The sequence below is a fragment of the Natrix helvetica genome (genome assembly GCF_964273705.1).
Source record: "Natrix helvetica genome assembly, chromosome: Z".
Lineage (NCBI taxonomy): Eukaryota > Metazoa > Chordata > Lepidosauria > Squamata > Natricidae > Natrix > Natrix helvetica.
The window spans coordinates 97,716,092-97,729,254 of record NC_138554.1 but is presented as its reverse complement, the minus strand read 5'-3'; the positions used below and the strand labels follow the sequence as shown (position 1 = coordinate 97,729,254).

General features: G+C 35.3%; 1 protein-coding gene across 1 annotated transcript in view; it reads right to left on the bottom strand.

Annotated features, from left to right (window-relative positions):
* CPVL (carboxypeptidase vitellogenic like) overlaps positions 1-11,974 on the bottom strand; it is a 59,502-nt gene extending 47,528 nt beyond the window's left edge. The window contains exons 1-3 of the mRNA XM_081932911.1: positions 11,837-11,974; positions 1,972-2,177; positions 434-552 (exon numbers count right to left, since the gene is read on the bottom strand). Of these exons, the coding sequence (XP_081789037.1) occupies positions 434-552; positions 1,972-2,161 (309 nt within the window). The 5' untranslated portion in view covers positions 2,162-2,177; positions 11,837-11,974. The remainder of the gene's footprint in view (positions 1-433; positions 553-1,971; positions 2,178-11,836) is intronic.
* Positions 11,975-13,163: the final 1,189 nt, after the last annotated feature.

Genomic DNA, 13,163 nt, shown 5'->3' with positions numbered 1-13,163 from the left:
AAGTAAATCTGAGGTCATCTTTTAAATTATCCCAATGCTACATTCAAATTTTATTCTGCATGGATCATCAGTGTGTATATGCATTAAAATAATTGAGGTGTTTTATTTTCCCAGCATTTAACATATTAACATACTATATATAGCACATAACGTAATTGACTATAGTAGCCGAGAACTTTCTTTCTGGTATAAATAATTCTAATAAAAATCTATTCATAGCAACATAGAGTTACAGTAATACAAGAGATAATCATTTATCTAAAAAATGATAGCAAGAGAATCATTTGTCTAAAAATGATAAATGATGATGCAGGTTTCTTTTTAGCTCTTTTATGGGCTTAAGGCTCCTTTAATATCAGATGTACCCACACTATGGAAAGCACCTGCCTTTCTAATCCCATCTTCCAAAACATGAAAAATATACTGTACCCACCTGAGCAGGAAAGAACCAGAAGAAAAGGTTGCTATTGTAAGTCTTGTTAACTGTCAAATAGCCCGAATAACTCTTCACATTGGGTCCTGGGAAATGTTCCACTAGGCTTAATTGCCTTCCTTTGAAAGAATGATAAATCATTATCATTGTTTAAATGAAGGATTGGACAAGAATTCAAGACCCTGAATATATACAATATATAGACTTGTGCATACAAAGTTTAACATTTTCATCAGTCCAATCATCCTAATGCACGGTTGTTTGGCTTGTCTGTACCATATTAAGTCAACAAGAATTGTCATGGGCTACGTATAAAACATATATAATGTATATAAATAACAAACTTCTTTTATCTTCTAACATTTTTTTAAAATTATCTTGTGGGGCCATATTACCAGCTGTGCACAATTTGAACACAACAACTATGTTTACACATTTACCCAGAAAGAAATATTTAATTTTTAAAAAGTAAAAAAATATTTTAATTTGTTATTATTATTTAAATGTTGTACCACTTTTTCTAATTAAGGAGCAACAGTGAAAAACAGGTATAAATATAATAAGGTACTTGGCTTCATGTAAGTATTACAAGGATCTGGGTTGTTTATAAATATACTTTCTCTTGCTGTAATGATGGATTTCAAAAAATGCTTGTTGAGGTTACAAGAAAGACGAAATGAATGAAAAAGCTGAACTTCTGATAATTTGCCAGTAAGTATACTGGCTCAGATTGATATGACAACAGTAAGAAAGTTTACATCCTTCTTTCCATGGGAAGACATAATTACACCTATCACACAATGTTGGCTTTGCATTCTTAATTTAAAGCTTTAAAGTGAGAAAATTTCACTTAAAAGTTGGAACAATAGTATGCATCACTCCCCCCACATATGAAAAGTGAGAAAGGATTCCAGTTCTTCTGATTTCCTGTAAAACAGTATTATAGCTTGGCGACTGGAAACACAATACATTCAAAAGTTTTTGTTTTCTTCAACTTGTATCCATACAGATATCCAGACAGTAACATGACCTTTTTTTTTTTAAAGAAGACGACTGGAAATCTGTCTGCATTTTTACTCTATAGACCTGGGTGGTCCACAATCCAAACAATGATAGAAAATAAAATAAACGTAAGATACATTCCTCCAATTCAACTAAATTTATGTGAAGTTTCAAGTAAACCTAATGCAAAGTTTAAAATACATTCTAAAATCTTACTGTTATAACCACTGGATTTTAATAGGGATAAGAATAAGCAAGCAACATGTGGCAGTGAAAAAAGGTGAAGTGGTTATACGTGTACTTTTATGCAGGCATAACTGGGAACAGCTCCAACAAAAGGAGGGAACTTGCAAAAGTCACAGCTGCTTGAGCAATCCAATAAAAAGTGCATTTTACAAAACTTCTCTTGGGAATCCTTTGCACAGTTTTAGATTGATTATGTGCAGACATTGCAGAAAAGCTGGAGGCACAGGAAATATTATTTTTCTGCATGGTTTAAGTTTTTTTTAAATGTCATCTTTATAAACCAATTTTACCTTCCTCGGTTTTACCACTTTCAATGTAAGGTGTTAGAAACAGCGGTTGTCCAGGATCTCCTTGTAATGGCAAAGCATATTTTAGTCTTCTAAAAATACTCCCCATGGCACTCCATCTTACATGGCAGCTGCTTAATTCGAAGGAGAAAATCAGGCTTAGCAAAGCCAGTAAAGCCGTTATCTTGCACATCTTTTCACTTGGTTACCTTGAAAGGAATCAAATAAAGCAGTAATTAAAAATGAAAATTAGCTACAGTGGTCTTGTTGAAACAATCCAGATCCCTGTCATACCAACCATATTCCAGGATGTGATATTTTCCACAGTTACTTCCCTTTCTTCTCCTGTAGGTAGTCTTCACTTAACAATGGTAATTGGGACTGGCAAGTTCGTTGCTGAGCAACATGGTCATAAGGCCCAACTCTACAATATTGCACTGAGTTATGATGGCAATCCCAGTTAACCATAGTTAGATGATTATCACACAATATCTTATAGTGAAGTGATGACGATTTGCGACCTCCTGCCAAATTTTCCATTGACTTTGCTTGTTAGAAGTCAGCAGTGAATGTTGCAAATATTGATAATGCAATTACAGGCTGCTGCAACATCATAATTGGGAGCCAGTTACTAAGCTCCTGAATCACAATCACATGATTGTGCGGCCAACTATGAGTTGTCATAAGTCCCCTTCATTCAGTGCCATCATAACTTTGAATGGCTGCTGTAGAAGTGGTCATTCAGTACAGACTATCTGTATCAGTAACAGGTAAGGCATAATTATGACATAATCTTGCACTTGAATTATAGTTACTATATTAGTTATTAAACTTTATCTAGTAAAAAAATAGTTCAAGGAACTATTGCAATTATATTATACTATAACACTGTGATTTATCTCTCTATCCATTTCTGTATCAAATATAAATACAAATGGCAGTACTATGAAGCCTAAGCAGGTTAAGCTTCTTCTCACTCCACATGAACAAGCATCTGTTCCATTCTGTGAATCATTTTCAATGTTGTTAGTGATTCTACAAAGTCAAAAAAGGCATTTCTTCTCCAGAGAGCTTTCCTATAGTCTTGAATACTACTACTTTGAGATTAAATATTATATTTCCGCTCTCGCTCTCTGGTTTCAACTATAGGTCTTTAAATTATTCCAAGTTTTGAGTCCACTGAGATATTCATTGAGGACAACTCTGAGTTTTATCATTCAAACTTCAAATAAGGGCTCAACTAGCTTGATCTACTGCCATATCAAAACAAAAATGAAAACCATATTCTTAAATATAAATTTACAAAAGAATTCTAGTTTCCATGTACTGCATAGAGACTTATGTTTATAATTATAGAAATAATCAGTAATAAGCACCACATGTAATAAAAAGCTCAGGATAACATATTGGTGAGAAATTTAATCAGGTCTTGGAAAGAAAGCTGAGCATTTTGAACCCTTAGCTGAAACCAGAACAGGAATCAGCAAAATCATAAGAAAGAAGGTGGTAACTCATATGAAACTTTGTATGTTTGGATTTAGTGAGTTCATGATCTCACTAATGTAGTTTATAAACCATATTGAAGATGTTGTCTAGTATTAACCAAGTAATGTGTGGCTTATTTAATAAACCATAAGTATGCAAACCATGATTACAATGTGTAAATTCAAATGTTGGTTCAATAAATAAGACATTAATTATGTCCTCAATTTTGTGGATAAATATGTCTTATTTTGTTATTATTCTAAAATAAGGTAAGAATTAGCTGCAATTCCAGGCCAATCTTGATAAAACACTTGCTGGGGGAAGCACTGCCAGTCACTTAAGCTCTTGTTTGTAATAAACATAAATAAAGGACAAGATTTTTTTTCCAGATAGAATACATGTAGTTCATTTAATTAGCATTCAAAGTTACAATGGAACTGAAAAAAGTGACTTATGACCATTTTTCAGTCACCAACTTTGCAGCCTCCCTATCACCATGTTATCAAAATTCAGATGCTTGGCAACTGGCTAATATTTATGACCATTGCTGTGAGCCAAGGTCATGTGACTCTTTTGTAACCTTCTGGTCAGCAAAGTCAATGGGAAGATGCATTCACTAACAACCGGATTACTAACATCAATTGCAGTGATTCACTTAACAACTGAGGCAGGAAAGGTCATAAAATGGGGCAAAATTCACTTAACAAATGACTCACTTGGCAACAGAATTTTGGGGCTCAATTGTGGTGGTAAGTCAAAGACTACTTGTATGACATTTACATAGCATAGCATCACTTAGCCAAAATTACAAAATCTGCATCATGATGATACAAGCTCCACACGTTCATATTTGTATTGCAATGTCAACACAAGCATGTAAACATTGAGGTGAGCATCACAGCACAAGTTTTGTCACTAGTCCTCCATTCAACCACAGAGAACACGACTCCATGACACCAACCAACAGCACTCCATTGTACCATCTGAACTTCTTTCACTATAACTGGCAGATGGGTAAAAATAGTAACTTTAGGAATTATTTATTTGATTCAGTTTCAGTACTGCCTAATTCCAATAGACATTATTTTCCTCCTAGCAGTTTTTCTTAAGCAGATCGTTTATACTGTGCACTTAAGGCTGTGCATGCTACTCTACAAGCCTTTTTGGGTTAAGGTCCATATAAAATGAATGAATGCTATTAAATTTTAAATGAAAAGAATTCCCAGAGATTGACTATACATAGTTAATATCATGCTTAATTCATCCTTACCTCAAGCATCACTGTAATGTGATTATATTATCTGAAGAAGGTCTAACTAAAGAACATCTCTCATTATATTGACATCGAGAGACATCCACCCTGCTGTGCTACAACTGATCAACTACCATTCTTTAGTGATTGAAAGAGGACTTTGTCTGAGATGAGAAACGCAAGGTCCCACTTCTGATGTGTCTTAAGCATAAGAAAATCACTCATCTTTATAATTAGGCTTTCCAATCATTAACTGACAATAATATTTTATCTTTTAATATTTGATCTCTTTTAATATTTGATCTCTAATTCTAGATTTTGTTTGGATTCAGAAACTATTTCGGTATTAATTTAAATAAAAATATTAGTATGATTAGTAATAGTATTTATGGTTACCTGTCATTAATGAGCTCAGAAGAAAGACTGAAACATTGCTGGTTTTTGTTCTTTCTCAACAATATGTTTTTGCTATTAAAGTCATTTAGAAATGAAAAATACAAAATTGGATCCCCGGTCATATTGGAGAGGAATGGATTTTCAATCAACAGTAACAGAAATGCTTTTAGACTTCTAGGTAATTCTACCCAGGAAACACAAATGAAACCAAGAAGGCCAAATTCAATCAACAGCTATTCCAAGTGTACAATGTTGCTTTCCATTATAGAAGACGACTGAACTTGTGATTTCCCCAGTACTACAGATCAAAATAAGGTACTTCCTCTCACTTAAACAAAGTTTAAAAGAGGATTTGTCAAATGGGTAATGTATACTTGTATTACTGAAAAATTAAATTACAATCATCTTAATGATTCTTTATTAAGGTGATTTTAATTTAATTAAGCTTTTATGTAAAAGTGTTTAGGTTCTAAGTTCTTTTTGAAAATGTAATATAATAATTGTCAAAAGATGGTATTAAAAGTTATCTATGACTGTTTTCCATTTTGTGCCACATACAACTAATACAGGAACAAGAGTTCTCACTTCTCTGGCCTCAATAAGATATGATTCTTTTACCTGAAAAAGTAAAGGCATATTTATAAATAATACTAATACCATGAAAAAAATGTTTTTCTGTGCTTTGTTATACATTCTTGGGAAATGGTAAGCTTATAAATTATTGCTTAAATTGAATTAAGTTACAATAATGATATATGACTGTAAAAAATCAACACAATTTAGTGTGTAAGAATGTTTAGTAATTTTTCCAATTTCTTTAAAACTATTTTAACCCAAAGAAATAAATAAAAATCCTTAGTGACACTTTTTAATACTATATAGTAAGGTTATATAAAGTTGTTCTGGTAGATTGTATTGCCAACTATATACCATATTTTTCAGAGTATAAGACGTACCTTTTTCCTCTAAAAAGAGGCTGCAAATCTGGCTGCGTCTTATACACCAAATACAGCATTTTTTGCCTCCTAAAGCCCCACCCACTTCACCAACATAGCCGTGCATAGCCTTATGGAGGCTTTCAGAGATCTCCTGGGGGCTGGGGAGGGCAGAAGTGAGAGAAAAATGGGCCATTCCCCCCCCCACGCGCCTGCAGCAGAACTCTATAAGCGTCCATAAGGCTATGCATGCTATTTTTTTGACAAAAAATGCCCCGTTTTCACACAAAATGGCCATTTTTTGCTCTTTTCTGACCCCTTAAACCTCCCAGGAGCACTCTGCAAGCCCCCACAAGGCTATTCATGCCTTTTTTTAAAAAAAATGGGCCCATTTTCGTGAAAAACGGGCTGTTTTGGGGAGGTTTGCAGAGCGCAAAAACTTTTTTTCCCCCTTTCGGAAAGCTGTTTAGTTAGTGTAGTTGATGAGAATTACATTGGTCAAGTGCTGTGCCAGCAGGTGCTGCAGGTTGTCAGCGATTTCCTTCTCCAGCACATGGATAAATACACCTGAAAACATCTGCCTACCTACCTACTCTCTTTCTCCCTACCTACCTACTGTATTTCTCTCTTTCTCTCTCCCCCTCTATCTACCTATATACGTACCTACTCTCTCTCTCTCCCTATCTAGTGTATTTCTCTCTATTTTTCTCTCTCTATCCCTCTACCTATCTACACTCTCTCCCTCCCTCCCTCCCTCCCTCCCTACTGTATTTCTCTCTCTCTCTCTCTCTCTCTCTCTCTCTCTCTCTCTCTCTCTCTCTCCTTCTCTATCCCTCTATCTATCTACCTACCTACCTACTTTTTTAAAAAATGTGCCTCTTCAAAACCTTGGTGCGTCTTATACTCCGGCGCGTCTTATACTCCGAAAAATACAGTATGTAGTACATTCTTGATGATTCGATATAATACTTACAAAATGGGTTCATATACGGTACTGCACTGAACTGTAATGTGGTTTGTTTGACTTCGTCTATTATATAAACTAACCTGCTGTCATTGGTCAGATGTGGTTTATTCATATTAACTGCAGACATACATCACACTACTTGAAAACCAATGTATATTATATACATACAAAAAATTCTTAGCACAATAGGACAGTTAATAAATTATCAGGGGGATTCTGATTCAAATCCAAGGTAGGCTAATTAGCACCTCAAGTGAATTGAACTATTTTACATGCTATTGGTATGTGTTGAAGATGAATGATTGGGAAGAGTTGAAGTTGTAATTCAAAACTTCTAAAACATTCCAGGAATGGGAAAACAAATACTTGGTAAACAAATTATTTGTTTTATTCTTCCAGTATATTTCTGCCTATAACTGCCTACATCTGCACCATTGGATTAAATTGTTACAGAAGTAGAAGTATTAGTTTCAAAGAAAGAGTCATGTATTTCAAATTCCCCTTAAGAGTTTTGAAATATTATAAACCAGTGTTGGCTAACCTTTTCCAGACCGAATGCCCAAAGTATGTGCTTGTGCACATTCATGTGCACATGCCCACACCCCCAAAATGCAATGTGTGTGGCCCTCACACATGCAGCCACACCCTACACACATGCACAGCTGCCTGCAATGCACACGGCCCCCTGCATGTGCTTCATCCCCACACATGCATTCCCACCCTGCACATGCATTTGTGGCCCTCCTGCATGTGCCTTGCCCCGCATGCGCCCACCCCTTGCGCATGCACAGTAGAGACACGAAGACCAGGTGGTCGGTGGGAGACGCTCACGTATGTGCAGTGGAGCTGAATGGGGCAATGGCTCACGAGCCATCAGAAGGCGCTGCATGCCACCTCTGGCATGCATGCCACCTCTGGTATGCATGTCATGGGTTTGCCATCACAGTTATAGGCAATTTAAGCTGTATTAACTTGCCAAATATTATGGTTAGATTATCACTTATTTCACATGGTATCCAAGTGAAGCAGCAAATCCAATCAAAGAATGAGAGATACAAAGCAGAGATGATGGTATATTAAAATAATTCATCACTGGCTGTGGTAAAACAGGCAATGATAGCAAGCTACTGTGATTTTTTTTAATTGGGACTAATGAGCAGCTATAAATGGAATCCCAAATATGTATTTTTCTGGAAGCATCTATTAGGCTCAGCCTAATTTCAAGATTTTAACTAGTAGGCCCTTTTTGATATGGCGTGCCTGTGGGAGGATGTACTGGAAAATACATTGAACTGCAGAAATGAGATGAGAAATTAATTAATTAATTTTTCTGCCATTATTATTTTTACAAATAGGTCAAGATGGTGAACATATGAAAACTCCATGGATCTAATGCCTACCATTCAGTCCTACACAGCAATCCTAATCAAGCAATTAGACAGTGTAGATCACTTTTAACTTTTGTCATTAAAAGTGGGCAGTGCTGATGTTTAGTCCAGCTGCCAATTTTTCTATATATTTTACTTTACAATTCTGAAGAAATGATGCAAACCTGGAATTCTATTATACTCTGTCTTTGTCTTATGAAGTCTGAAACATCTGTTGCAGCCCATTTATGTATAAGCAAGGAGAGCTCACCATGTGGATTTATTGCCACAAGGTCTGAAAGTACCCAGTGTGTATGTGTATGTGTGTAACAAAGAGATTATTTTTATGATAAAGAAACTGAAGAAGGAATCAGTTTTTATCACAGTATTTCAAGACTGTTTAAAATTGAATTTTGCTTGGCATTAATCTAGATTAATCTTTGACCAAATACATAAATATTTCATATTTGCTGAAGGGAGGAAGAAGAAGTTATGAAAGCGAAGTAAATGTAAGAAACATGCTTTTTCCATGCTACAGCCAAAAACATTATTAGCAAGCAGATGCATATAACTCTTCAGTTTTAGGCACAATACTGATAACATTTTTAAAATTGCATGATTATTTGATGTTTCTCTTCATGCCTGGCCTTTAGATCAATTCGCATGTGCTAAATTATCAAAACAAAAATGTAGTAATTTTTCTCAACCTGATGCCTGCCATATGTGCTAGATATCAAGTAGATCACAGAAAACATTTGTAGGGTTAATCCATTGGGAAAGGCTAATGTAAGAGAAGTACACATATCAGTCAGTTTGATCAATCTGCTTTTTTTCCCATCCCAGTGAAGCATAGAGCTACCCAAATAAACTGAATGAACCTTTTGGCTAATATATAAAAACTATCATGGAAAAAGCATAAGGTCTGATCATACGGTAAATCAGTGGTAGTCCCTCTAGTGGCCTATATCTATCCAGGATTTTTATTTTTCTTGTCAAAACATAGACTTTGCTTTTTGTAATCATGCTACTTCAAAGATAATACCGGTATCAATCAATAAATGGCAAGAAACCTTGTAATAGTTTGAGCAGAATGTATGATCCTACAGTATCCTTTTCCTATATACTGTAACTGTTGCTTTCCCCTTGCCTTGCCTTCCTCCCTATTTTTTCTCTTTTTCAGTATCTATCCATTTCTGTTCCTGATTAAGCATCTTCTGGTTTCCAAAGGTATCTCTAACCCAAGTATTTGATAATTGTAGCTAAACAGGAAGGTTTCAGTCAGTGGTGGGATTCAGCCAGTTCGCACCACTTCAGGAGAACAGGTTGTTACCTTTCTGATCAGTTTAGTGAACTGGTTGTTGGAGGAAATCATTAGACCAGAGAACCGGTTGTTAAATTATTTGAATCCCACCACTAATTATGAAGGCAGGGCAAATAATTATTTTTTAATAAACAGCAAAAGGGTAAATTAAAATTTGATTTTAGAGAGTTACAAATAAAAATACAAACATCCAGAAAAATTCAAAATAAGATTTTGGAACTAATTATGAAAAATCTTTCCTATAGAAAATACTTTTGTTTTGAATTCTTAAAAAAAAAAAAACTAAGATAAGACTATAAATTGGAAACTAGAATGAATTAAAAACTAATTAAAGGGAAACACTCAAATTCAACTTACTAAGGCAAAATGAAGCAAAACATTTTAACATTGGACATATTAAAGGACATTTTTGAACAATGAGCTCAAAAAATGTTAGAAGTGTGCACCTCTGTACATAGACAGTTTAAAAGATGCTATGGAAGAAGAATTACCAGGCATGATTCAGGATGATTTGAAAGTGGATTTCAAAATGACAGATTATAAGGAAGTTATTACACTGTACATATAAAATAAATCAATTGATATCTTAATAATTAAAATGGATATGCAAATAAGAAACCAGATGTGACCTACATACTTTTCCTTTATAGCATGAGTGTCAAAGTGGATGCGTCACACGCAGGCCACGCCCACCCCACCTTTGCGAAGGGCAAAAACATCATGAAACATGATGGCAACATAACACAACGTGACGCAACAAATTTGACACCCATGCTTTATAGAATTTATATGAAACTTGTTAAAGCTTTAACGCTTTAAAGAATTTTGTGAAAAAAAACAAAAAAAATGAAAAGAAATCAAGTTCTAGATCTAGAACATGTGAGCACCAATTTGCTGTCGTAGAAACAGGACATTGCCAAGTTCTAGTCCAGCCTTAGGCATGAAAGCTGTTGGATAACTTTGGACCAATCATTTTCTTCAGCCCAACCTATCTCACAGGATGGTTGTTGTGGAAAATAAAAGGAGCAAGGAATATTAGATATGTACACTATACTGAGTTACCTATAAAGAAACAAAGGGAAGTTAAAATATAATAAATAATTTGAAAGATCAAGATTGTTAGAAATAAAAGGAAGGAATAAAAAGTAGGCTTATTTGATTGAGATTAAAATTGATGTTATCTCATATAATTCTTAATGGACAAAGTAAACCACAAAATAAAAAGGATTTGTTTATAGATAAGAAATGGCATATAAGAAAAAGAGATTGTTTATTGTATTTTAAGATAAATAATAAGTTAGCAAAATTGTTTATATTTCTGGGGATGAAGGGAAAATTACTTCTTTATATATTTATTTTTCTTTACTTACTAAAAACATGTTATCAATTTAAACTGGTATTTAGTAATCCAGCTTGTGTAAGGTTTAAAGGAGACCTTTAAACCTTACACAACTTCTGCAAATCTTGTTTCCTGTCACAAGGGCCATTAAAGCATAGCCACTCCTAAATTTAGAGATTGGCAATTCCCCTTTTGACTGTCACAGTCATTCTTTTACCCCATTTATCCATCTGGTGCTGCAATCATTTATTAGGAAATCCCCATTGATCTCAATGGAATTGAATAGAACAATAGGCTTGTCGTAGTTAATGTCCAATACGTTTGTTCGGAATAAATCGAATCATGTGTTTTCTCTATTTGATCCAGGCCTCTTTCGGGGCCCTCTCGGGGCTTCCAAACAGGAGCAAAGGAAGGAAAACGACTCCTCGTTGTTCCTTAATAATTGGGTTTTATTAAACCCAATTATGAGACAGTAATTGCTAACTTGATAAGGCCTTTCCAGTCAAATTGGGAGACCTAGGAAAACCGCAGCGGCGCTCCTTTTCCAAATTAGACACGGTAATTACGCATATCTTGCACCAGGTTTTTCCTGCGCTTCGGAATAGTTCCGCCTTTCACAGATGTGGAAAAGGCAGCGCAACCGGAGCGGATCCAATCAGCATCTGCAGTCCAAGCAGAGCTTACCCTTCCTTTCCTTCCCGGGTGCTATTCCATGCCGGTTGTTCTCCTATGACGGTTGGCTACGCTAATTTACAAGTGTCTCATTTCTATAATTCCGTTGCACCAATCTAATCGACTTCACTCACCAGCTTCAAATGATCTCGAATTCGGGGGGAAGAAAGCCGACAGCAACCCTTTTAACCTATTATAGCTCCATTGCTGAAAGGAAAGGCGGGCGCAAAACTATCAGCCTGCCCACTTTTTAACCCGTGGCGCACGCCCTTCTTTAAAGTGAAACGGGCTTCCCGACGTCGGAATAAGCTTCAAATGTTCAATATCTCCTCAATAAGTCGTGCCACGTTTTGTGCAAGGCTCACCAGATCTGGGTTGGCATCAGAACACAGCATGTTGTACAAAAAACTCTTAATGATTTGGATTTTTGCAGATCTGGTATAGCAAAACTAAACCAAAATAAAAGAACTACGGGTAAGGGAATATTTTATTTATGTTCCTTCCTTTACATCTTCATTAGAAGCTGCATTATGGATAATTATAGGTTCCAAAATAATGAAGTATTTCTCGTATTTGTCATATAGTTGACCACACTAAAGTGAAGGTGATCTATATCTCCTAGTTTTGGATTTATGTAGCTCAAACCCCATCAGGTTATTTGAAGCGAAGAGCTGTATAACAGTGCAATAAATTCAATTTCCCAAATGGAAATTGGCAATATAAGTAGAGGCTTATTAAGGATACAAGAGCCTTAAAATGGATTTCAAAATTGGTAAACTGATAAAATTCTAGATAGTATCCTTCTAAAGACCTATATTTTCCACTTGACAACAATTAGCATGAATAACATCAATTAATATATGAAAGCCTCTCTGAAACTCCAGAAAATAGATGGCTAAAATCACCCCACAATCTTTGCTGAAAATCCAAGGCAGGTTGCAAACACTATAGTATGTAATCAGCTCCAATGAAAAATTAAGCAAAAAGAAGGGGGGGGGAGGGAGTGGTTGGCAACAGCTTGAAGATGACATAACATTTCATCCTTGAAAATCCACCTTTAGGAGCTGGGGACAATGTTCTTAGTGTTCCTTCTTTCCATTTGTCTTCACAAAAATTACTCTTGCCTAATCTGGAGAGAGAGTCAGTGAGCTTGAAGGTGGATTTGAGACAAATAATTCCCAATGCCAATCCCACTTGTTAATTCCTAAAATACCCCAGCTCTCTTCTTGATGAATAGAAATGGTAAGAGCAGGAAAAGTTGAAAGCATAAATATTGATGCAAAAAAATTTGAAACAAAGGATATATTTTTTTAGTTTTAAATTTTATTTACAAACATATAAAATACACATACACAAAACTTAGACGTACACCACATTTACACAATACAGTACGAACAGGACCTTCCTGTTCTTTCTAATAGCAATTGCCAATCGATATAGCTCATCTTATATTGTTTCCCC